The 27,931-nt window shown below is 42.0% G+C and overlaps 1 protein-coding gene across 1 annotated transcript; it reads left to right on the top strand.

Annotated features, from left to right (window-relative positions):
* The first annotated feature begins 1,506 nt into the window (after nt 1-1,506).
* Nucleotides 1,507-5,415, top strand: LOC129156293 (uncharacterized). Its single transcript, XM_054735890.2, has 2 exons — nt 1,507-2,668; nt 4,292-5,415. Exons 1-2 carry the CDS (start codon nt 1,919-1,921, stop codon nt 4,385-4,387), a joined length of 846 nt encoding a protein of 281 aa, XP_054591865.2. The 5' UTR covers nt 1,507-1,918; the 3' UTR covers nt 4,388-5,415.
* Nucleotides 5,416-27,931: the final 22,516 nt, after the last annotated feature.

Below are 27,931 nucleotides of genomic sequence, written 5' to 3'. Positions count from 1 at the left end.
AATGTGCGATCATCATGAAACGTTCAGATCACTTACAACTCAATAGATTCTACCTTCTTGTAACGTTTCAGCCTGATTGGACCTTGTTTTCACACAAATGAACCCAGAATGATGTGAAATTGTGCTTCGTGCAACATAATTCTGGGTGCCATTTAAAAACCATAAGTGCTAATGACTCCATTCCTTTTTGTGGTTGTAGGGGCTGTTGATTGGAGTACACTAAAACAAACCTGATCTCTCTAGGACATTGAGAAGCCAAGTTATAAGCCCACAAATGTGTAACTGGACTACTTCTTTAAATTGACACCAGATCCGGTGACCTTTGGGACATGGTTTGACCCCCTTAGGAAAGTGCTATCATCATGAAACGTTCAGATCACTTACAACTCAATAGATTCTACCTTCCTGTAACGTTTCAGCCTGATTGGACCTTGTTTTCACACAAATGAACCCAGAATGATGTGAAAATGTGCTTCGTGCAACATAATTCTGGGTGCCATTTAAAAACCATAAGTGCTAATGACTCCATTCCTTTTTGGGGTAATGGGGGCTGTTAATTGGAATACTCTAAAAAAACCTGACCTCTCTAGGATATTCAGAAGCCAAGTTATAAGCCCACAAAGGTGTAATTGGACTACTTCTTTAAAGTGACACCAGGCCCGGTGACCTTTGGGACATGGTTTGACCCCCTATAGGAATGTGTGATCATCATGAAACGTTCAGATCACTTATAACTCAATAGATTCTACCTTCTTGTAACGTTTCAGCCTGATTGGACCTTGTTTTCACACAAATGGACCCAGAATGATGTGAAATTGTGCTTCGTGCAACATAATTCTGGGTGCCATTTAAAAACCATTAGTGCTAATGACTCCATTCCTTTTTGTGGTTGTAGGGGCTGTTGATTGGAGTACACTAAAACAAACCTGATCTCTCTAGGACATTCAGAAGCCAAGTTATAAGCCCACAAATGTGTAACAGGACTATTTCTTTAAATTGACACCAGGTCCGGTTACCTTTGGGACATGGTTTGACCCCCTTAGGAAAGTGCTATCATCATGAAACGTTCAGATCACTTACAACTCAATAGATTCTACCTTCCTGTAACGTTTCAGCCTGATTGGACCTTGTTGTTACGGACCCTGAGTTCTCTAGCGCTCAGCTTCTACTCCGCACCCTTATTCCTGCACCATTTTCAGGACCTTGGAGAGCGCCCAGCTCCCTGGCTTCACTCTATGCAGCTGACTCCCATCAGGAATCACCCAGCTGGAGCAGATAAAGATCAGCGCTGCTCAGGGAGAGGGAGAGGAGAGAGCGAGAGAGAGAGAGAGGATTGAGGCTGACAGAGAGAGGACTGGAGAGAGGATTGGAGTGAAAGATTGCTTACTTTGGAGAACTTGTGGACGGTTGCCCCTGGCTGGTTTAATTTCCACCCGCATAAGAAAACCGGTTGAGCTCCGGTTTTCTTTGCTCTTAACAGAGTTGACTGTTGCGTGGGTGAGTTGGTTCACCAGTGGACCTGTTGGTAAGGCCTCCGGGCAAGCTCCGTTGTTCCTGGTTTATTTTCAGAACCAGTGAGTTTCCGTTCCCATTGTTATTTGCTCCTTTAGTTACTTTAAGCCCTCAGCATTTGTTCCTGCAGCCTGAATTAAACTCCTGTTTTCATTAAACAGGTTTTTTTTCTCCCTTAGGGACACCTTTAGTTAATAAAAGGACTTTCTTTTGATTGTGACTTGGTGTCAGATTGGTTCTTTTCTTTTCTCACGTTCCTGTGTTAGGCCTCCCTGAACCTAGACCAGGCTGAGGTCGTAACATATTGGGAGCTCGTCCGGGATTTTATTTTGTTATTGATTCATTTGTTACGTTAACGTGATTGGTGGTGTGATTTGAGTACCCGTGTTGTTGTGCTAACGTGAGCATGTTTAATTTAAAGGAGTTTCTGGCTGCCCCTTCTCGGGACCAGGTCGAAAGCTTCAAAAGGACCGAACTGGCAGAGTTGGCTGTACACCTCGGTCTCCAAGGCATCCAGAACCTGCTGAAAAAGGACTTAAAGGATTCTGTGATGGCCGCGTTGGAAAAGGAAGGTTTGTTACAACCTCCTTTCAGTGACTCTTCTGATTTGCCCCTGAAACAGGACATGGAGGATGGACAGACTGTGAAAGCTGCTACTTCCGTTCCTGTGGGTGCTGCACCCGAGCGCCTTTCTGTCCCAGATGAACAGGACGCTCTTTCGCGGCAGACGCCGTTCACAGGAGAGAGTTTATCCACCGCTTCCTCTGCTGCTAGTATGGAGAATGCACGTCTTCGTCTCAGGCTGGCCCGCATGAAGTATGAGGCTGAGGAAAAGTCCCGATTGCAGCAAATCGAACTGGAGATCCGCCGCTGTGAGATCGAGGCTGAAACAAAGTTAAAACTGAAACGTATGGAGTTGGAATACCAAGCAAGAGGAGGTGTTTCTTCTACTACAAACTATGAGCACGAGAGGTCCATGGACAAACAGAGAAACGAGTGTGACATCAGCAAGTGCCTTGTTCTGGTGCCGACTTTCCGGGAGAGCGAGGTTGACAGCTACTTCGCTACATTCGAGCGTCTGGCTGCCGCTTTAGACTGGCCCCAAGAGGTGTGGTCCACTATGCTGCAGTGTAAGTTAACCGGAAAGGCTCAAGAGGTAATTGCTTCTCTTTCTTTATCTGACAGCATGGATTATAATAAAGTGAAAGCTGCTGTTCTTGTTGCTTATGAGTTGGTTCCTGAAGCCTATCGTCAGAAGTTCCGGTCACAGAATGTAAAACTCTCCACGCAAACTTATGTTGAGTTCTCCAGAGAAAAAGCTCTGATGTTTGAGAAATGGATCCTTGCCTCAAAGGTTGAAACTCTACAGGATCTTAAAGAGCTAATTCTCCTGGAGGAATTTAAGAAGTGTTTGCCAGAGAGGTTGGCATTATATTTAAATGAAAGACAAGTCTCTTCTCTCTCCTCAGCCGCCCTACTGGCGGATGAGTTTGTGTTGACGCACCGTGTTGGTGGTGTTCATCAGGGTGAATCTGCTCGCCCTGTGTCAGTAACACCTTTTAGAAACTCTCCTTCTCCTCCTCGTCCTCAGAAACCTCGCTGTTATTATTGCCACCTGGTGGGGCATGTCGCGAGAGATTGTGTAATCCTCAAGCGGAGGAATGAAAAAAGAGGGTCTGCTGCGCAGCCCGTGGGTTTTGTCTCCAAGTCGGGAGAAAATAACCGTGGTTTTGGTCCTTTCATGTCAGAAGGACAAGTGTCTCTTACAGAAAGCTGTGAAAAGCTGACCCCTGTTAAGATTTTAAGAGACACTGGGGCTTCTCAGACGTTAATTTCACAGAAAGTGTTGCCATTTGATGACTTGAGCTCTACCGGCTCTTCCGTGTTGTTGGCGGGAGTAAATGCTGTGCCTGTTTCTCGCCCGCTTCACAGGATTTACTTAAGGAGTGGACTTTTTACTGGGTTGTGTGAAGTAGCAGTCTGCCCTTCCTTGCCTGTGGAAGGAGTAGCTCTTCTTTTAGGGAACGACTTGGCTGGAGGTGCGGTCATTCCTCCCCCAGTGGTGAAAGAGAACATCGCACCCGGAGAGTGTGAGGAGACTCCCGCAGGAGTGCTCCCCGCTTGTGTGTGTACCCGATCTCAAGCTAAGAGAGCGCATGAGATTTTGGATCTCTCCAGTTTGTTTGACGATTCGCAGAGTGATGTTCTTAATCCCGCTGAAACAACTTCTTCCACTCATCTGGTCACAAATGAAATGTCGTCCAACATGTTTCCGCTAAGTCCGGCTTCTTTGGAGGCGGAACAACGGTCTGATAAATCTCTGACCGACTGCTTTGAGCATGTGGGAAAGAAAATAAATGGAACTACTGGTTATGTTATTGAGAATGGTGTGTTACTGAGAACCTGGTGTAAACCAGTAGCTAAAACAGACCGTCGCAGGAAAATTTGTGTTCCTAATGTTAACATGTTAGAAAGATATCTGTCTCCTCAGACTACTGCACAACCACCCGGTGAGGCCGCGGTGTGCGCAGCCGCTGCCATCACTCCAGTTCTGGATGAGGTTACTCAAACCCATCTAGTGGCGCCAGAACTTCCTTTGTGCAGCATTTATCTGGATAACATAGTTACTCACACTTCCTCCTGGGATGACCTGTTGGCTTTGGAAAATCCTGTTACTCATCTGGAACCGACCAGCTTCACCACAAACCTCGCAACTCATTGTTTTTATAAGAAAGTTGCTGCTATGGTAGCTACACTAACATTTTTACTGTCTCCAAAGGTCCCGTTTGTATTGGATGTTGGTGCTCAAGGGTCCTGTGATGGCTGCAAACACATGAAGCCGCCACCGGAAAGGAACCGAGAATGTCATCGCTGATTGTTTATCGCGATCCTTCAGCACCCACGATCAGTTTTCAGACGGCTGAGATCCCCTGGCTAGGGTGGAGAGATTATTTCCTCTTTAGGGGATAATCTATTTGTTATTTTGTTAGTGTTGTGGCCCATGGGTTAGTGTTGGTGATTCATTTCACCTTCTCGGGAGCACTCCAGAAAGAGAACCTCTCTTTGCTGGTTATGTTTTTTTTGTGTCTTTTGCACCGTGCTTAATCTGCCCGCCCAAATCCACATGAAGAGCTAGGCTTATTTTTAGTTAGTTTTTGGTTAGGCAGATGGCGGGGACTCGGTCTCTGTGTGGGCGTTTGGTGTTTCTGGTAGAAAAAAAAAGGGGGAGACACATTATGAGAAAAATGGTGTTTTTATTCTGTTTTCACTTCCACCATTTTTCTTTACTTTAGGTATGGGGGTGTTACGGACCCTGAGTTCTCTAGCGCTCAGCTTCTACTCCGCACCCTTATTCCTGCACCATTTTCAGGACCTTGGAGAGCGCCCAGCTCCCTGGCTTCACTCTATGCAGCTGACTCCCATCAGGAATCACCCAGCTGGAGCAGATAAAGATCAGCGCTGCTCAGGGAGAGGGAGAGGAGAGAGCGAGAGAGAGAGAGAGGATTGAGGCTGACAGAGAGAGGACTGGAGAGAGGATTGGAGTGAAAGATTGCTTACTTTGGAGAACTTGTGGACGGTTGCCCCTGGCTGGTTTAATTTCCACCCGCATAAGAAAACCGGTTGAGCTCCGGTTTTCTTTGCTCTTAACAGAGTTGACTGTTGCGTGGGTGAGTTGGTTCACCAGTGGACCTGTTGGTAAGGCCTCCGGGCAAGCTCCGTTGTTCCTGGTTTATTTTCAGAACCAGTGAGTTTCCGTTCCCATTGTTATTTGCTCCTTTAGTTACTTTAAGCCCTCAGCATTTGTTCCTGCAGCCTGAATTAAACTCCTGTTTTCATTAAACAGGTTTTTTTTCTCCCTTAGGGACACCTTTAGTTAATAAAAGGACTTTCTTTTGATTGTGACTTGGTGTCAGATTGGTTCTTTTCTTTTCTCACGTTCCTGTGTTAGGCCTCCCTGAACCTAGACCAGGCTGAGGTCGTAACACTTGTTTTCACACAAATGAACCCAGAATGATGTGAAATTGTGCTTCGTGCAACATAATTCTGGGTGCCATTTAAAAACCATAAGTGCTAATGACTCCATTCCTTTTTGGGGTAATGGGGGCTGTTAATTGGAGTACTCTAAAACAAACCTGACCTCTCTAGGACATTCAAAAGCCAAGTTATAAGCCAACAAAGGTGTAACTGGACTACTTCTTTAAAGTGACACCAGGCCCGGTGACCTTTGGGACATGGTTTGACCCCCCTATAGGAATGTGCGATCATCATGAAACGTTCAGATCACTTACAACTCAATAGATTCTACCTTCTTGTAACGTTTCAGCCTGATTGGACCTTGTTTTCACACAAATGAACCCAGAATGATGTGAAATTGTGCTTCGTGCAACATAATTCTGGGTGCCATTTAAAAACCATAAGTGCTAATGACTCCATTCCTTTTTGTGGTTGTAGGGGCTGTTGATTGGAGTACACTAAAACAAACCTGATCTCTCTAGGACATTGAGAAGCCAAGTTATAAGCCCACAAATGTGTAACTGGACTACTTCTTTAAATTGACACCAGATCCGGTGACCTTTGGGACATGGTTTGACCCCCTTAGGAAAGTGCTATCATCATGAAACGTTCAGATCACTTACAACTCAATAGATTCTACCTTCCTGTAACGTTTCAGTCTGATTGGACCTTGTTTTCACACAAATGAACCCAGAATGATGTGAAATTGTGCTTCGTGCAACATAATTCTGGGTGCCATTTAAAAACCATAAGTGCTAATGACTCCATTCCTTTTTGTGGTTGTAGGGGCTGTTGATTGGAGTACACTAAAACAAACCTGACCTCTCTAGGATATTCAAAAGCCAAGATATAAGCCCACAAATGTGTAACTGGACTATTTCTTTAAATTGACACCAGGTCCGGTTACCTTTGGGACATGGTTTGACCCCCTTAGGAAAGTGCTATCATCATGAAACGTTCAGATCACTTACAACTCAATAGATTCTACCTTCTTGTAACGTTTCAGCCTGATTGGACTTTGTTTTCACACAAATGAACCCAGAATGAAGTGAAAATGTGCTTCGTGCAACATAATTCTGGGTGCCATTTACAAACCATAAGTGCTAATGACTCCATTCCTTTTTGTGGTTGTAGGGTCTGTTGATTGGAGTACATTAAAACAAACCTGATCTCTCTAGGACATTCAGAAGCCAAGTTATAAGCCCACAAATGTGTAACTGGACTACTTCTTTAAATTTACACCAGATCCGGTGACCTTTGGGACATGGTTTGACCCCCTTAGGAAAGGGCTATCATCATGAAACGTTCAGATCACTTACAACTCAATAGATTCTACCTTCCTGTAACGTTTCAGCCTGACTGGACCTTGTTTTCACACAAATGAAGCCAGAATGATGTGAAATTGTGCTTCGTGCAACATAATTCTGGGTGCCATTTAAAAACCATAAGTGCTAATGACTCTATTCCTTTTTGGGGTAATGGGGGCTGTTAATTGGAGTACTCTAAAAAAAACCTGACCTCTCTAGGATATTCAGAAGCCAAGTTATAAGCCCACAAGGGTGTAACTGGACTACTTCTTTAAAGTGACACCAGGCCCGGTGACCTTTGGGACATGGTTTGACCCCCTATAGGAATGTGCGATCATCATGAAACGTTCAGATCACTTACAACTCAATAGATTCTACCTTCTTGTAACGTTTCAGCCTGATTGGACCTTGTTTTCACATAAATGGACCCAGAATGATGTGAAATTGTGCTTCGTGCAACATAATTCTGGGTGCCATTTCCAAACCATAAGTGCTAATGACTCCAATCCTTTTTGTGGTTGTAGGGGCTGTTGATTGGAGTACACTAAAACAAACCTGATCTCTCTAGGACATTCAGAAGCCAAGTTATAAGCCCACAAATGTGTAACTGGACTACTTCTTTAAATTGACACCAGGTCCGGTTACCTTTGGGACATGGTTTGACCCCCTTAGGAAAGTGCTATCATCATGAAACGTTCAGATAACTTACAACTCAATAGATTCTACCTTTCTGTAACGTTTCAGCCTGATTGGACCTTGTTTTCACACAAATGAACCCAGAATGATGTGAAATTGTGCTTTGTGCAACATAATTCTGGGTGCCATTTAAAAACCATTAGAGCTAATGACGCCATTCCTTTTTGTGGTTGTAGGGGCTGTTGATTGGAGTGCACTAAAACAAACCTGATCTCTCTAGGACATTGAGAAGCCAAGTTATAAGCCCACACATGTGTAACTGGACTACTTCTTTAAATTGACACCAGATCCGGTGACCTTTGGGACATGGTTTGACCCCCTTAGGAAAGTGCTATCATCATGAAACATTCAGATCACTTACAACTCAATAGATTCTACCTTCCTGTAACGTTTCAGCCTGATTGGACCTTGTTTTCACACAAATGAACCCAGAATGATGTGAAATTGTGCTTTGTGCAACATAATTCTGGGTGCCATTTAAAAACCATTAGTGCTAATGACTCCATTCCTTTTTGTGGTTGTAGGGGCTGTTGATTGGAGTGCACTAAAACAAACCTGATCTCTCTAGGACATTGAGAAGCCAAGTTATAAGCCCACAAATGTGTAACTGGACTACTTCTTTAAATTGACACCAGATCCGGTGACCTTTGGGACATGGTTTGACCCCCTTAGGAAAGTGCTATCATCATGAAACATTCAGATCACTTACAACTCAATAGATTCTACCTTCCTGTAACGTTTCAGCCTGATTGGACCTTGTTTTCACACAAATGAACCCAGAATGATGTGAAAATGTGCTTCGTGCAACATAATTCTGGGTGCCATTTAAAAACCATAAGTGCTAATGACTCCATTCCTTTTTGGGGTAATGGGGGCTGTTAATTGGAATACTCTTAAAAAACCTGACCTCTCTAGGATATTCAGAAGCCAAGTTATAAGCCCACAAAGGTGTAACTGGACTACTTCTTTAAAGTGACACCAGGCCCGGTGACCTTTGGGACATGGTTTTACCCGCTATAGGAATGTGCGATCATCATGAAACATTCAGATCACTTACAACTCAATAAATTCTACCTTCTTGTAACGTTTCAGCCTGATTGGACCTTGTTTTCACACAAATGGACCCAGAATGATGTGAAATTGTGCTTCGTGCAACATGATTCTGGGTGCCATTTACAAACCATAAGTGCAAATGACTCCATTCCTTTTTGGGGTAATGGGGGCTGTTAATTAGAGTACTCTAAAACAAACCTGACCTCTCTAGGATATTCAGAAGCCAAGTTATAAGCCCACAAAGGTGTAACTGGACTACTTCTTTAAAGTGACACCAGGCCCCGTGACCTTTGGGACATGGTTTGACCCCCTATAGGAATGTGCGATCATCATGAAACGTTCAGATCACTTACAACTCAATAGATTCTACCTTCTTGTAACGTTTCAGCCTGACTGGACCTTGTTTTCACACAAATGGACCCAGAATGATGTGAAATTGTGCTTCGTGCAACATAATTCTGGGTGCCATTTAAAAACCATTAGTGCTAATGACTCCATTCCTTTTTGTGGTTGTAGGGGCTGTTGATTGGAGTACACTAAAACAAACCTGATCTCTCTAGGACATTCAGAAGCCAAGTTATTAGCCCACAAATGTGTAACTGGACTATTTCTTTAAATTGACACCAGGTCCGGTTACCTTTGGGACATGGTTTGACCCCCGTAGGAAAGTGCTATCATCATGAAACGTTCAGATCACTTACAACTCAATAGATTCTACCTTCCTGTAACGTTTCAGCCTGATTGGACCTTGTTTTCACACAAATGAACCCAGAATGATGTGAAATTGTGCTTCGTGCAACATAATTCTGGGTGCCATTTCCAAACCATAAGTGCTAATGACTCCATTCCTTTTTGTGGTTGTAGGGGCTGTTGATTGGAGTACATTAAAACAAACCTGATCTCTCTAGGACATTCAGAAGCCAAGTTATAAGCCCACAAATGTGTAACTGGACCACTTCTTTAAATTGACACCAGATCCGGTGACCTTTGGGACATGGTTTGACCCGCTATAGGAATGTGCGATCATCATGAAACGTTCAGATCACTTACAACTCAATAGATTCTACCTTCTTGTAACGTTTCAGCCTGATTGGACCTTGTTTTCACACAAATGGACCCAGAATGATGTGAAATTGTGCTTCGTGCAACATAATTCTGGGTGCCATTTAAAAACCATAAGTGCTAATGACTCCATTCCTTTTTGGGGTAATGGGGGCTGTTAATTGGAGTACTCTAAAACAAACCTGACCTCTCTAGGACATTCAAAAGCCAAGTTATAAGCCAACAAAGGTGTAACTGGACTACTTCTTTAAAGTGACACCAGGCCCGGTGACCTTTGGGACATGGTTTGACCCCCCTATAGGAATGTGCGATCATCATGAAACGTTCAGATCACTTACAACTCAATAGATTCTACCTTCTTGTAACGTTTCAGCCTGATTGGACCTTGTTTTCACACAAATGAACCCAGAATGATGTGAAATTGTGCTTCGTGCAACATAATTCTGGGTGCCATTTAAAAACCATAAGTGCTAATGACTCCATTCCTTTTTGTGGTTGTAGGGGCTGTTGATTGGAGTACACTAAAACAAACCTGATCTCTCTAGGACATTGAGAAGCCAAGTTATAAGCCCACAAATGTGTAACTGGACTACTTCTTTAAATTGACACCAGATCCGGTGACCTTTGGGACATGGTTTGACCCCCTTAGGAAAGTGCTATCATCATGAAACGTTCAGATCACTTACAACTCAATAGATTCTACCTTCCTGTAACGTTTCAGCCTGATTGGACCTTGTTTTCACACAAATGAACCCAGAATGATGTGAAAATGTGCTTCGTGCAACATAATTCTGGGTGCCATTTAAAAACCATAAGTGCTAATGACTCCATTCCTTTTTGGGGTAATGGGGGCTGTTAATTGGAATACTCTAAAAAAAACCTGACCTCTCTAGGATATTCAGAAGCCAAGTTATAAGCCCACAAAGGTGTAACTGGACTACTTCTTTAAAGTGACACCAGGCCCGGTGACCTTTGGGACATGGTTTGACCCCCTATAGGAATGTGTGATCATCATGAAACGTTCAGATCACTTATAACTCAATAGATTCTACCTTCTTGTAACGTTTCAGCCTGATTGGACCTTGTTTTCACACAAATGGACCCAGAATGATGTGAAATTGTGCTTCGTGCAACATAATTCTGGGTGCCATTTAAAAACCATTAGTGCTAATGACTCCATTCCTTTTTGTGGTTGTAGGGGCTGTTGATTGGAGTACACTAAAACAAACCTGATCTCTCTAGGACATTCAGAAGCCAAGTTATAAGCCCACAAATGTGTAACAGGACTATTTCTTTAAATTGATACCAGGTCCGGTTACCTTTGGGACATGGTTTGACCCCCTTAGGAAAGTGCTATCATCATGAAACGTTCAGATCACTTACAACTCAATAGATTCTACCTTCCTGTAACGTTTCAGCCTGATTGGACCTTGTTTTCACACAAATGAACCCAGAATGATGTGAAATTGTGCTTCGTGCAACATAATTCTGGGTGCCATTTAAAAACCATAAGTGCTAATGACTCCATTCCTTTTTGGGGTAATGGGGGCTGTTAATTGGAGTACTCTAAAACAAACCTGACCTCTCTAGGACATTCAAAAGCCAAGTTATAAGCCAACAAAGGTGTAACTGGACTACTTCTTTAAAGTGACACCAGGCCCGGTGACCTTTGGGACATGGTTTGACCCCCCTATAGGAATGTGCGATCATCATGAAACGTTCAGATCACTTACAACTCAATAGATTCTACCTTCTTGTAACGTTTCAGCCTGATTGGACCTTGTTTTCACACAAATGAACCCAGAATGATGTGAAATTGTGCTTCGTGCAACATAATTCTGGGTGCCATTTAAAAACCATAAGTGCTAATGACTCCATTCCTTTTTGTGGTTGTAGGGGCTGTTGATTGGAGTACACTAAAACAAACCTGATCTCTCTAGGACATTGAGAAGCCAAGTTATAAGCCCACAAATGTGTAACTGGACTACTTCTTTAAATTGACACCAGATCCGGTGACCTTTGGGACATGGTTTGACCCCCTTAGGAAAGTGCTATCATCATGAAACGTTCAGATCACTTACAACTCAATAGATTCTACCTTCCTGTAACGTTTCAGTCTGATTGGACCTTGTTTTCACACAAATGAACCCAGAATGATGTGAAATTGTGCTTCGTGCAACATAATTCTGGGTGCCATTTAAAAACCATAAGTGCTAATGACTCCATTCCTTTTTGTGGTTGTAGGGGCTGTTGATTGGAGTACACTAAAACAAACCTGACCTCTCTAGGATATTCAAAAGCCAAGATATAAGCCCACAAATGTGTAACTGGACTATTTCTTTAAATTGACACCAGGTCCGGTTACCTTTGGGACATGGTTTGACCCCCTTAGGAAAGTGCTATCATCATGAAACGTTCAGATCACTTACAACTCAATAGATTCTACCTTCTTGTAACGTTTCAGCCTGATTGGACTTTGTTTTCACACAAATGAACCCAGAATGAAGTGAAAATGTGCTTCGTGCAACATAATTCTGGGTGCCATTTACAAACCATAAGTGCTAATGACTCCATTCCTTTTTGTGGTTGTAGGGTCTGTTGATTGGAGTACATTAAAACAAACATGATCTCTCTAGGACATTCAGAAGCCAAGTTATAAGCCCACAAATGTGTAACTGGACTACTTCTTTAAATTTACACCAGATCCGGTGACCTTTGGGACATGGTTTGACCCCCTTAGGAAAGGGCTATCATCATGAAACGTTCAGATCACTTACAACTCAATAGATTCTACCTTCCTGTAACGTTTCAGCCTGACTGGACCTTGTTTTCACACAAATGAAGCCAGAATGATGTGAAATTGTGCTTCGTGCAACATAATTCTGGGTGCCATTTAAAAACCATAAGTGCTAATGACTCTATTCCTTTTTGGGGTAATGGGGGCTGTTAATTGGAGTACTCTAAAAAAACCTGACCTCTCTAGGATATTCAGAAGCCAAGTTATAAGCCCACAAGGGTGTAACTGGACTACTTCTTTAAAGTGACACCAGGCCCGGTGACCTTTGGGACATGGTTTGACCCCCTATAGGAATGTGCGATCATCATGAAACGTTCAGATCACTTACAACTCAATAGATTCTACCTTCTTGTAACGTTTCAGCCTGATTGGACCTTGTTTTCACATAAATGGACCCAGAATGATGTGAAATTGTGCTTCGTGCAACATAATTCTGGGTGCCATTTCCAAACCATAAGTGCTAATGACTCCATTCCTTTTTGTGGTTGTAGGGGCTGTTGATTGGAGTACATTAAAACAAACCTGATCTCTCTAGGACATTCAGAAGCCAAGTTATAAGCCCACAAATGTGTAACTGGACCACTTCTTTAAATTGACACCAGATCCGGTGACCTTTGGGACATGGTTTGACCCGCTATAGGAATGTGCGATCATCATGAAACGTTCAGATCACTTACAACTCAATAGATTCTACCTTCTTGTAACGTTTCAGCCTGATTGGACCTTGTTTTCACACAAATGGACCCAGAATGATGTGAAATTGTGCTTCGTGCAACATGATTCTGGGTGCCATTTACAAACCATAAGTGCAAATGACTCCATTCCTTTTTGGGCTAATGGGGGCTGTTAATTAGAGTACTCTAAAACAAACCTGACCTCTCTAGGATATTCAGAAATCAAGTTATAAGCCCACAAAGGTGTAACTGGACTACTTCTTTAAAGTGACACCAGGCCCGGTGACCTTTGGGACATGGTTTGACCCCCTATAGGAATGTGCTATCATCATGAAACGTTCAGATCACTTACAACTCAATAGATTCTACCTTCCTGTAACGTTTCAGCCTGATTGGACCTTGTTTTCACACAAATGAACCCAGAATGATGTGAAAATGTGCTTCGTGCAACATAATTCTGGGTGCCATTTAAAAACCATAAGTGCTAATGACTCCATTCCTTTTTGGGGTAATGGGGGCTGTTAATTGGAATACTCTAAAAAAAACCTGACCTCTCTAGGATATTCAGAAGCCAAGTTATAAGCCCACAAAGGTGTAACTGGACTACTTCTTTAAAGTGACACCAGGCCCGGTGACCTTTGGGACATGGTTTGACCCCCTATAGGAATGTGTGATCATCATGGAACGTTCAGATCACTTACAACTCAATAGATTCTACCTTCTTGTAACGTTTCAGCCTGATTGGACCTTGTTTTCACACAAATGGACCCAGAATGATGTGAAATTGTGCTTCGTGCAACATAATTCTGGGTGCCATTTAAAAACCATTAGTGCTAATGACTCCATTCCTTTTTGTGGTTGTAGGGGCTGTTGATTGGAGTACACTAAAACAAACCTGATCTCTCTAGGACTTTCAGAAGCCAAGTTATAAGCCCACAAATGTGTAACAGGACTATTTCTTTAAATTGACACCAGGTCCGGTTACCTTTGGGACATGGTTTGACCCCCTTAGGAAAGTGCTATCATCATGAAACGTTCAGATCACTTACAACTCAATAGATTCTACCTTCCTGTAACGTTTCAGCCTGATTGGACCTTGTTTTCACACAAATGAACCCAGAATGATGTGAAATTGTGCTTCGTGCAACATAATTCTGGGTGCCATTTAAAAACCATAAGTGCTAATGACTCCATTCCTTTTTGGGGTAATGGGGGCTGTTAATTGGAGTACTCTAAAACAAACCTGACCTCTCTAGGACATTCAAAAGCCAAGTTATAAGCCAACAAAGGTGTAACTGGACTACTTCTTTAAAGTGACACCAGGCCCGGTGACCTTTGGGACATGGTTTGACCCCCCTATAGGAATGTGCGATCATCATGAAACGTTCAGATCACTTACAACTCAATAGATTCTACCTTCTTGTAACGTTTCAGCCTGATTGGACCTTGTTTTCACACAAATGAACCCAGAATGATGTGAAATTGTGCTTCGTGCAACATAATTCTGGGTGCCATTTAAAAACCATAAGTGCTAATGACTCCATTCCTTTTTGTGGTTGTAGGGGCTGTTGATTGGAGTACACTAAAACAAACCTGATCTCTCTAGGACATTGAGAAGCCAAGTTATAAGCCCACAAATGTGTAACTGGACTACTTCTTTAAATTGACACCAGATCCGGTGACCTTTGGGACATGGTTTGACCCCCTTAGGAAAGTGCTATCATCATGAAACGTTCAGATCACTTACAACTCAATAGATTCTACCTTCCTGTAACGTTTCAGTCTGATTGGACCTTGTTTTCACACAAATGAACCCAGAATGATGTGAAATTGTGCTTCGTGCAACATAATTCTGGGTGCCATTTAAAAACCATAAGTGCTAATGACTCCATTCCTTTTTGTGGTTGTAGGGGCTGTTGATTGGAGTACACTAAAACAAACCTGACCTCTCTAGGATATTCAAAAGCCAAGATATAAGCCCACAAATGTGTAACTGGACTATTTCTTTAAATTGACACCAGGTCCGGTTACCTTTGGGACATGGTTTGACCCCCTTAGGAAAGTGCTATCATCATGAAACGTTCAGATCACTTACAACTCAATAGATTCTACCTTCTTGTAACGTTTCAGCCTGATTGGACTTTGTTTTCACACAAATGAACCCAGAATGAAGTGAAAATGTGCTTCGTGCAACATAATTCTGGGTGCCATTTACAAACCATAAGTGCTAATGACTCCATTCCTTTTTGTGGTTGTAGGGTCTGTTGATTGGAGTACATTAAAACAAACATGATCTCTCTAGGACATTCAGAAGCCAAGTTATAAGCCCACAAATGTGTAACTGGACTACTTCTTTAAATTTACACCAGATCCGGTGACCTTTGGGACATGGTTTGACCCCCTTAGGAAAGGGCTATCATCATGAAACGTTCAGATCACTTACAACTCAATAGATTCTACCTTCCTGTAACGTTTCAGCCTGACTGGACCTTGTTTTCACACAAATGAAGCCAGAATGATGTGAAATTGTGCTTCGTGCAACATAATTCTGGGTGCCATTTAAAAACCATAAGTGCTAATAACTCTATTCCTTTTTGGGGTAATGGGGGCTGTTAATTGGAGTACTCTAAAAAAAACCTGACCTCTCTAGGATATTCAGAAGCCAAGTTATAAGCCCACAAGGGTGTAACTGGACTACTTCTTTAAAGTGACACCAGGCCCGGTGACCTTTGGGACATGGTTTGACCCCCTATAGGAATGTGCGATCATCATGAAACGTTCAGATCACTTACAACTCAATAGATTCTACCTTCTTGTAACGTTTCAGCCTGATTGGACCTTGTTTTCACATAAATGGACCCAGAATGATGTGAAATTGTGCTTCGTGCAACATAATTCTGGGTGCCATTTCCAAACCATAAGTGCTAATGACTCCATTCCTTTTTGTGGTTGTAGGGGCTGTTGATTGGAGTACATTAAAACAAACCTGATCTCTCTAGGACATTCAGAAGCCAAGTTATAAGCCCACAAATGTGTAACTGGACCACTTCTTTAAATTGACACCAGATCCGGTGACCTTTGGGACATGGTTTGACCCCCTATAGGAATGTGTGATCATCATGAAACGTTCAGATCACTTACAACTCAATAGATTCTACCTTCTTGTAACGTTTCAGCCTGATTGGACCTTGTTTTCACACAAATGGACCCAGAATGATGTGAAATTGTGCTTCGTGCAACATAATTCTGGGTGCCATTTACAAACCATAAGTGCTAATTACTCCATTCTTTTTTGTGGTTGTAGGGGCTGTTGATTGGAGTACACTAAAACAAACCTGACCTCTCTAGGACATTCAGAAGCCAAGTTATAAGCCCACAAAGTTGTAACTGGACTACTTCTTTAAAGTGACACCAGGCCCGGTGACATTTGGGACATGGTTTGACCCCCTATAGGAATGTGCGATCATCATGAAACATTCAGATCACTTACAACTCAATAGATTCTACCTTCTTGTAACGTTTCAGCCTGATTGGACCTTGTTTTCACACATATGGACCCAGAATGATGTGAAATTGTGCTTCGTGCAACATAATTCTGGGTACCATTTACAAACCATAAGTGCTAATGACTCCATTCTTTTTTGTGGTTGTAGGGGCTGTTGATTGGAGTACACTAAAACAAACCTGACCTCTCTAGGACATTCAGAAGCCAAGTTATAAGCCCCCAAAGGTGTAACTGGACTACTTCTTTAAAGTGACACCAGGCCCGGTGACCTTTGGGACATGGTTTTACCCCCTATCAGAATGTGCGATCATCATGAAACGTTCAGATCACTTACAACTCAATAGATTCTACTTTCTTGTAACGTTTCAGCCTGATTGGACCTTGTTTTCACACAAATGGACCCAGAATGATTTGAAATTGTGCTTTGTGCAACATAATTCTGGGTGCCATTTCCAAACCATAAGTGCTAATGACTCCATTCCTTTTTGTGGTTGTAGGGGCTGTTGATTGGAGTACACTAAAACAAACCTGATCTCTCTAGGACATTCAGAAGCCAAGTTATAAGCCCACAAATGTGTAACTGGACTACTTCTTTAAATTGACACCAGGTCCGGTTACCTTTGGGACATGGTTTGACCCCCTTAGGAAAGTGCTATCATCATGAAACGTTCAGATCACTTACAACTCAATAGATTCTACCTTCCTGTAACGTTTCAGCCTGATTGGACCTTGTTTTCACACAAATGGACCCAGAATGATGTGAAAATGTGCTTCGTGCAACATAATTCTGGGTGCCATTTCCAAACCTTAAGTGCTAATGACTCCATTCCTTTTTGAGGTTGTAGGGGCTGTTGATTGGAGTACACTAAAATAAACCTAATCTCTCTAGGACATTCAGAAGCCAAGTTATAAGCCCACAAATGTGTAACTGGACCACTTCTTTAAATTGACACCAGATCCGGTGACCTTTGGGACATGGTTTGACCCCCTTAGGAAAGTGCTATCATCATGAAACGTTCAGATCACTTACAACTCAATAGATTCTACCTTCTTGTAACGTTTCAGCCTGATTGTCCTTGTTTTCACACAAATGGACCCAGAATGATGTGAAATTGTGCTTCGTGCAACATAATTCTGGGTGCCATTTAAAAACAATAAGTGCTAATGACTCCATTCCTTTTTGGGGTAATGGGGGCTGTTAATTGGAGTACTCTAAAAAAACCTGACCTCTCTAGGATATTCAGAAGCCAAGTTATAAGCCCACAAGGGTGTAACTGGACTACTTCTTTAAAGTGACACCAGGCCCGGTGACCTTTGGGACATGGTTTGACCCCCTATAGGAATGTGCGATCATCATGAAACGTTCAGATCATTTACAACTCAATAGATTCTACCTTCTTGTAACGTTTCAGCCTGATTGGACCTTGTTTTCACATAAATGGACCCAGAATGATGTGAAATTGTGCTTCGTGCAACATAATTCTGGGTGCCATTTCCAAACCATAAGTGCTAATGACTCCATTCCTTTTTGTGGTTGTAGGGGCTGTTGATTGGAGTACATTAAAACAAACCTGATCTCTCTAGGACATTCAGAAGCCAAGTTATAAGCCCACAAATGTGTAACTGGACCACTTCTTTAAATTGACACCAGATCCGGTGACCTTTGGGACATGGTTTGACCCCCTATAGAAATGTGTGATCATCATGAAACGTTCAGATCACTTACAACCCAATAGATTCTACCTTCTTGTAACGTTTCAGCCTGATTGGACCTTGTTTTCACACAAATGGACCCAGAATGATGTGAAATTGTGCTTCGTGCAACATAATTCTGGGTGCCATTTACAAACCATAAGTGCTAATTACTCCATTCTTTTTTGTGGTTGTAGGGGCTGTTGATTGGAGTACACTAAAATAAACCTGACCTCTCTAGGACATTCAGAAGCCAAGTTATAAGCCCACAAAGGTGTAACTGGACTACTTCTTTAAAGTGACACCAGGCCCGGTGACATTTGGGACATGGTTTGACCCCCTATAGGAATGTGCGATCATCATGAAACATTCAGATCACTTACAACTCAATAGATTCTACCTTCTTGTAACGTTTCAGCCTGATTGGACCTTGTTTTCACACATATGGACCCAGAATGATGTGAAATTGTGCTTCGTGCAACATAATTCTGGGTACCATTTACAAACCATAAGTGCTAATGACTCCATTCTTTTTTGTGGTTGTAGGGGCTGTTGATTGGAGTACACTAAAACAAACCTGACCTCTCTAGGACATTCAGAAGCCAAGTTATAAGCCCCCAAAGGTGTAACTGGACTACTTCTTTAAAGTGACACCAGGCCCGGTGACCTTTGGGACATGGTTTTACCCCCTATCAGAATGTGCGATCATCATGAAACGTTCAGATCACTTACAACTCAATAGATTCTACTTTCTTGTAACGTTTCAGCCTGATTGGACCTTGTTTTCACACAAATGGACCCAGAATGATTTGAAATTGTGCTTTGTGCAACATAATTCTGGGTGCCATTTCCAAACCATAAGTGCTAATGACTCCATTCCTTTTTGTGGTTGTAGGGGCTGTTGATTGGAGTACACTAAAACAAACCTGATCTCTCTAGGACATTCAGAAGCCAAGTTATAAGCCCACAAATGTGTAACTGGACTACTTCTTTAAATTGACACCAGGTCCGGTTACCTTTGGGACATGGTTTGACCCCCTTAGGAAAGTGTTATCATCATGAAACGTTCAGATCACTTACAACTCAATAGATTCTACCTTCCTGTAACGTTTCAGCCTGATTGGACCTTGTTTTCACACAAATGAACCCAGAATGATGTGAAATTGTGCTTCGTGCAACATAATTCTGGGTGCCATTTAAAAACCATAAGTGCTAATGACTCCATTCCTTTTTGGGGTAATCGGGGCTGTTAATTGGAGTACTCTAAAACAAACCTGACCTCTCTAGGATATTCAAAAGCCAAGTTATAAGCCAACAAAGGTGTAACTGGACTACTTCTTTAAAGTGACACCAGGCCCGGTGACCTTTGGGACATGGTTTGACCCCCTATAGGGAATGTGCGATCATCATGAAACGTTCAGATCACTTACAACTCAATAGATTCTACCTTCTTGTAATGTTTCAGCCTGAATGGACCTTGTTTTCACACAAATGGACCCAGAATGATGTGAAATTGTGCTTCGTGCAACATAATTCTGGGTGCCATTTACAAACCATAAGTGCTAATGACTCCATTCTTTTTTGTGGTTGTAGGGGCTGTTGATTGGAGTACACTAAAACAAACCTGACCTCTCTAGGACATTCAGAAGCCAAGTTATAAGCCCACAAAGGTGTAACTGGACTACTTCTTTAAAGTGACACCAGGCCCGGTGACCTTTGGGACATGGTTTTACCCCCTATAAGAATGTGCGATCATCATGAAACGTTCAGATCACTTACAACTCAATAGATTCTACCTTCTTGTAACGTTTCAGCCTGATTGGACCTTGTTTTCACACAAATGGACCCAGAATGATGTGAAATTGTGCTTCGTGCAACATCATTCTGGGTGCCATTTAAAAACCATAAGTGCTAATGACTCCATTCCTTTTTGTGGTTGTAGGGGCTGTGGATTGGAGTACACTAAAACAAACCTGACCTCTCTAGGATATTCAAAAGCCAAGTTATAAGCCCACAAAGGTGTAACTGGACTACTTCCTTAATGTGACACCAGGCCCGGTGACCTTTGGGACATGGTTTGACCCCCTATAGGAATGTGCGATCATCATGAAACGTTCAGATCACTTACAACTCAATAGATTCTACCTTCTTGTAACGTTTCAGCCTGACTGGACCTTGTTTTCACACAAATGAACCCAGAATTATGTGAAAATGTGCTTCGTGCAACATGATTCTGGCTAACATTTACAAACCATAAGTGCTAATGACTCCATTCCTTTTTGTGGTTGTAGGGGCTGTTGATTGGAGTAAACCAAAACAAACCTGATCTCTCTAGGACATTCAGAAGCCAAGTTATAAGCCCACAAATGTGTAACTGGACTACTTCTTTAAATTGACACCAGATCCGGTGACCTTTGGGACATGGTTTTACCCCCTTAGGAAAGTGCTATCATCATGAAACGTTCAGATCACTTACAACTCAATAGATTCTACCTTCCTGTAACGTTTCAGCCTGATTGGACCGTGTTTTCACACAAATGAACCCAGAATGATGTGAAATTGTGCTTCGTGCAACATAATTCTGGGTGCCATTTAAAAACCATAAGTGCAAAGGACTCCATTCCTTTTTGTGGTTGTAGGGGCTGTTGATTGGAGTACACTAAAACAAACCTGATCTCTCTAGGACATTCAGAAGGAAAGTTATAAGCCCACAAATGTGTAACTGGACTACTACTTTAAATTGACACCATATCCGGTGACCTTTGGGACATGGTTTGACCCCCTTAGGAAAGTGCTATCATCATGAAACGTTCAGATCACTTACAACTCAATAGATTCTACCTTCCTGTAATGTTTCAGCCAGATTGGACCTTGTTTTCACACAAATGAACCCAGAATGATGTGAAATTGTGCTTCGTTCAACATAATTCTGGGTGCCATTTACAAACCATAAGTGCTAATGACTCCATTCCTTTTTGGGGTAATGGGGGCTGTTAATTGGAGTACTCTAAAACAAACCTGACCTCTCTAGGACATTCAGAAGCCAAGTTATAAGCCCACAAAGGTGTAACTGGACTACTTCTTTAAAGTGACACCAGGCCCGGTGACCTTTGGGACATGGTTTTACCCCCTATAAGAATGTTCGATCATCATGAAACGTTCAGATCACTTACAACTCAATAGATTCTACCTTCTTGTAACGTTTCATTCTGATTGGACCTTGTTTTCACACAAATGGACCCAGAATGATTTGAAATTGTGCTTTGTGCAACATAATTCTGGGTGCCATTTCCAAACCATAAGTGCTAATGACTCCAATCCTTTTTGTGGTTGTAGGGGCTGTTGATTGGAGTACACTAAAACAAACCTGATCTCTCTAGGACATTCAGAAGCCAAGTTATAAGCCCACAAATGTGTAACTGGACTACTTCTTTAAATTGACACCAGGTCCGGTTACCTTTGGGACATGGTTTGACCCCCTTAGGAAAGTGCTATCATCATGAAACGTTCAGATAACTTACAACTCAATAGATTCCACCTTCCTGTAACGTTTCAGCCTGATTGGACCTTGTTTTCACACAAATGAACCCAGAATGATGTGAAATTGTGCTTCGTGCAACATAATTCTGGGTGCCATTTAAAAACCATAAGTGCTAATGACTCCATTCCTTTTTGGGGTAATCAGGGCTGTTAATTGGAGTACTCTAAAACAAACCTGACCTCTCTAGGATATTCAAAAGCCAAGTTATAAGCCAACAAAGGTGTAACTGGACTACTTCTTTAAAGTGACACCAGGCCCGGTGACCTTTGGGACATGGTTTGACCCCCCTATAGGAATGTGCAATCATCATGAAACGTTCAGATCACTTACAACTCAATAGATTCTACCTTCTTGTAATGTTTCAGCCTGATTGGACCTTGTTTTCACACAAATGAACCCAGAATGATGTGAAATTGTGCTTTGTGCAACATAATTCTGGGTGCCATTTAAAAACCATTAGTGCTAATGACTCCATTCCTTTTTGTGGTTGTAGGGGCTGTTGATTGGAGTGCACTAAAACAAACCTGATCTCTCTAGGACATTGAGAAGCCAAGTTATAAGCCCACAAATGTGTAACTGGACTACTTCTTTAAATTGACACCAGATCCGGTGACCTTTGGGACATGGTTTGACCCCCTTAGGAAAGTGCTATCATCATGAAACATTCAGATCACTTACAACTCAATAGATTCTACCTTCCTGTAACGTTTCAGCCTGATTGGACCTTGTTTTCACACAAATGAACCCAGAATGATGTGAAAATGTGCTTCGTGCAACATAATTCTGGGTGCCATTTAAAAACCATAAGTGCTAATGACTCCATTCCTTTTTGGGGTAATGGGGGCTGTTAATTGGAATACTCTAAAAAAACCTGACCTCTCTAGGATATTCAGAAGCCAAGTTATAAGCCCACAAAGGTGTAACTGGACTACTTCTTTAAAGTGACACCAGGCCCGGTGACCTTTGGGACATGGTTTGACCCGCTATAGGAATGTGCGATCATCATGAAACGTTCAGATCACTTACAACTCAATAGATTCTACCTTCCTGTAACTTTTCAGCCAGATTGGACCTTGTTTTCACACAAATGAACCCAGAATGATGTGAAATTGTGCTTCGTGCAACATAATTCTGGGTGCCATTTACAAACCATAAGTGCTAATGACTCCATTCCTTTTTGGGGTAATGGGGGCTGTTAATTGGAGTACTCTAAAACAAACGTGACCTCTCTAGGATATTCAGAAGCCAAGTTATAAGCCCACAAATGTGTAACTGGACTACTTCTTTAAAGTGACACCAGGCCCGGTGACCTTTGGGACATGGTTTGACCCCCTATAGGAATGTGCGATCATCATGAAACGTTCAGATCACTTACAACTCAATAGATTCTACCTTCTTGTAACGTTTCAGCCTGATTGGACATTGTTTTCACACAAATGGACCCAGAATGATGTGAAATTGTGCTTCGTGCAACATAATTCTGGGTGCCATTTCCAAACCATAAGTGCTAATGACTCCATTCCTTTTTGTGGTTGTAGGGGCTGTTGATTGGAGTACACTAAAACAAACCTGATCTCTCTAGGACATTCAGAAGCCAAGTTATAAGCCCACAAATGTGTAACTGGACTATTTCTTTAAATTGACACCAGGTCCGGTTACCTTTGGGACATGGTTTGACCCCCTTAGGAAAGTGCTATCATCATGAAACGTTCAGATCACTTACAACTCAATAGATTCTACCTTCCTGTAACGTTTCAGCCTGATTGGACCTTGTTTTCACACAAATGAACCCAGAATGATGTGAAATTGTGCTTCGTGCAACATAATTCTGGGTGCCATTTAAAAACCATAAGTGCTAATGACTCCATTCCTTTTTGGGGTAATGGGGGCTGTTAATTGGAGTACTCTAAAACAAACCTGACCTCTCTAGGACATTCAAAAGCCAAGTTATCAGCCAACAAAGGTGTAACTGGACTACTTCTTTAAAGTGACACCAGGCCCGGTGACCTTTGGGACATGGTTTGACCCCCCTATAGGAATGTGCGATCATCATGAAACATTCAGATCACTTACAACTCAATAGATTCTACCTTCTTGTAACGTTTCAGCCTGATTGGACCTTGTTTTCACACAAATGAACCCAGAATGATGTGAAATTGTGCTTCGTGCAACATAATTCTGGCTAACATTTGCAAACCATAAGTGCTAATGACTCCATTCCTTTTTGTGGTTGTAGGGGCTGTTGATTGGAGTAAACCAAAACAAACCTGATCTCTCTAGGACATTCAGAAGCCAAGTTATAAGCCCACAATTGTGTAACTGGACTACTTTAAATTGACACCAGATCCGGTGACCTTTGGGACATGGTTTTACCCCCTTAGGAAAGTGCTATCATCATGAAACGTTCAGATCACTTACAACTCAATAGATTCTACCTTCCTGTAACGTTTCAGCCTGATTGGACCTTGTTTTCACACAAATGAACCCAGAATGATGTGAAATTGTGCTTCGTGCAACATAATTCTGTGTGCCATTTACAAACCATAAGTGCAAAGGACTCCATTCCTTTTTGTGGTTGTAGGGGCTGTTGATTGGAGTACACTAAAACAAACCTGATCTCTCTAGGACATTCAGAAGGAAAGTTATAAGCCCACAAATGTGTAACTGGACTACTTCTTTAAATTGACAACAGGTCCGGTTACCTTTGGGACATGGTTTGACCCCCTATAAGAATGTTCGATCATCATGAAACGTTCAGATCACTTACAACTCAATAGATTCTACCTTCTTGTAACGTTTCATTCTGATTGGACCTTGTTTTCACACAAATGGACCCAGAATGATTTGAAATTGTGCTTTGTGCAACATAATTCTGGGTGCCATTTCCAAACCATAAGTGCTAATGACTCCAATCCTTTTTGTGGTTGTAGGGGCTGTTGATTGGAGTACACTAAAACAAACCTGATCTCTCTAGGACATTCAGAAGCCAAGTTATAAGCCCCCAAAGGTGTAACTGGACTACTTCTTTAAAGTGACACCAGGCCCGGTGACCTTTGGGACATGGTTTTACCCCCTATCAGAATGTGCGATCATCATGAAACGTTCAGATCACTTACAACTCAATAGATTCTACTTTCTTGTAACGTTTCAGCCTGATTGGACCTTGTTTTCACACAAATGGACCCAGAATGATTTGAAATTGTGCTTTGTGCAACATAATTCTGGGTGCCATTTCCAAACCATAAGTGCTAATGACTCCATTCCTTTTTGTGGTCTTAGGGGCTGTTGATTGGAGTACACTAAAACAAACCTGATCTCTCTAGGACATTCAGAAGCCAAGTTATAAGCCCACAAATGTGTAACTGGACTACTTCTTTAAATTGACACCAGGTCCGGTTACCTTTGGGACATGGTTTGACCCCCTTAGGAAAGTGCTATCATCATGAAACGTTCAGATAACTTACAACTCAATAGATTCTACCTTCTTGTAATGTTTCAGCCTGATTGGACCTTGTTTTCACACAAATGAACCCAGAATGATGTGAAATTGTGCTTTGTGCAACATAATTCTGGGTGCCATTTAAAAACCATTAGTGCTAATGACTCCATTCCTTTTTGTGGTTGTAGGGGCTGTTGATTGGAGTGCACTAAAACAAACCTGATCTCTCTAGGACATTGAGAAGCCAAGTTATAAGCCCACAAATGTGTAACTGGACTACTTCTTTAAATTGACACCAGATCCGGTGACCTTTGGGACATGGTTTGACCCCCTTAGGAAAGTGCTATCATCATGAAACATTCAGATCACTTACAACTCAATAGATTCTACCTTCCTGTAACGTTTCAGCCTGATTGGACCTTGTTTTCACACAAATGAACCCAGAATGATGTGAAAATGTGCTTCGTGCAACATAATTCTGGGTGCCATTTAAAAACCATAAGTGCTAATGACTCCATTCCTTTTTGGGGTAATGGGGGCTGTTAATTGGAATACTCTAAAAAAACCTGACCTCTCTAGGATATTCAGAAGCCAAGTTATAAGCCCACAAAGGTGTAACTGGACTACTTCTTTAAAGTGACACCAGGCCAGGTGACCTTTGGGACATGGTTTGACCCGCTATAGGAATGTGCGATCATCATGAAACGTTCAGATCACTTACAACTCAATAGATTCTACCTTCTTGTAACGTTTCAGCCTGATTGGACCTTGTTTTCACACAAATGGACCCAGAATGATGTGAAATTGTGCTTCGTGCAACATGATTCTGGGTGCCATTTACAAACCATAAGTGCAAATGACTCCATTCCTTTTTGTGGTTGTAGGGGCTGTTGATTGGAGTACACTAAAAGAAACCGGATCTCTCTAGGACATTCAGAAGACAGGTTATAAGCCCACAAATGTGTAACTGGACTACTACTTTAAATTGACACCAGATCCGGTGAACTTTGGGACATGGTTTGACCCCCTTAGGAAAGTGCTATCATCATGAAACGTTCAGATCACTTACAACTCAATAGATTCTACCTTCCTGTAACGTTTCAGCCAGATTGGACCTTGTTTTCACACAAATGAACCCAGAATGATGTGAAATTGTGCTTCGTGCAACATATTTCTGGGTGCCATTTACAAACCATAAGTGCTAATGACTCCATTCCTTTTTGGGGTAATGGGGGCTGTTAATTGGAGTACTCTAAAACAAACCTGACCTCTCTAGGATATTCAGAAGCCAAGTTATAAGCCCACAAAGGTGTAACTGGACTACTTCTTTAAAGTGACACCAGGCCCGGTGACCTTTGGGACATGGTTTGACCCCCTATAGGAATGTGCGATCATCATGAAACGTTCAGATCACTTACAACTCAATAGATTCTACCTTCTTGTAACGTTTCAGCCTGATTGGACCTTGTTTTCACACAAATGGACCCAGAATGATGTGAAATTGTGCTTCGTGCAACATAATTCTGGGTGCCATTTCCAAACCATAAGTGCTAATGACTCCATTCCTTTTTGTGGTTGTAGGGGCTGTTGATTGGAGTACACTAAAACAAACCTGATCTCTCTAGGACATTCAGAAGCCAAGTTATAAGCCCACAAATGTGTAACTGGACTATTTCTTTAAATTGACACCAGGTCCGGTTACCTTTGGGACATGGTTTGACCCCCTTAGGAAAGTGCTATCATCATGAAACGTTCAGATCACTTACAACTCAATAGATTCTACCTTCTTGTAACGTTTCAGCCTGACTGGACCTTGTTTTCACACAAATGAACCCAGAATTATGTGAAATTGTGCTTCGTGCAACATAATTCTGGGTGCCATTTAAAAACCATAAGTGCTAATTACTCCATTCCTTTTTGTGGTTGTAGGGGCTGTTGATTGGAGTACACTAAAACAAACCTGATCTCTCTAGGACATTGAGAAGCCAAGTTATAAGCCCACAAATGTGTAACTGGACTACTTCTTTAAATTGACACCAGATCCGGTGACCTTTGGGACATGGTTTTACCCCCTTAGGAAAGTGCTATCATCATGAAACGTTCAGATCACTTACAACTCAATAGATTCTACCTTCCTGTAACGTTTCAGTCTGATTGGACCTTGTTTTCACACAAATGAACCCAGAATGATGTGAAATTGTGCTTCGTGCAACATAATTCTGGGTGCCATTTAAAAACCATAAGTGCTAATGACTCCATTCCTTTTTGTGGTTGTAGGGGCTGTTGATTGGAGTACACTAAAACAAACCTGACCTCTCTAGGATATTCAAAAGCCAAGATATAAGCCAACAAAGGTGTAACTGGACTACTTCTTTAAAGTGACACCAGGCCCGGTGACCTTTGGGACATGGTTTGACCCCCTATAGGAATGTGCGATCATCATGAAACGTTCAGATCACTTACAACTCAATAGATTCTACCTTCTTGTAACGTTTCAGCCTGATTGGACTTTGTTTTCACACAAATGAACCCAGAATGAAGTGAAAATGTGCTTCGTGCAACATAATTCTGGGTGCCATTTACAAACCATAAGTGCTAATGACTCCATTCCTTTTTGTGGTTGTAGGGTCTGTTGATTG

Source organism: Nothobranchius furzeri, chromosome 1 (genome assembly GCF_043380555.1).
Source record: "Nothobranchius furzeri strain GRZ-AD chromosome 1, NfurGRZ-RIMD1, whole genome shotgun sequence".
NCBI lineage: Eukaryota > Metazoa > Chordata > Actinopteri > Cyprinodontiformes > Nothobranchiidae > Nothobranchius > Nothobranchius furzeri.
Note: the sequence above shows the minus strand (reverse complement) of the source record. Positions and strands in the feature narration are given on the sequence as shown.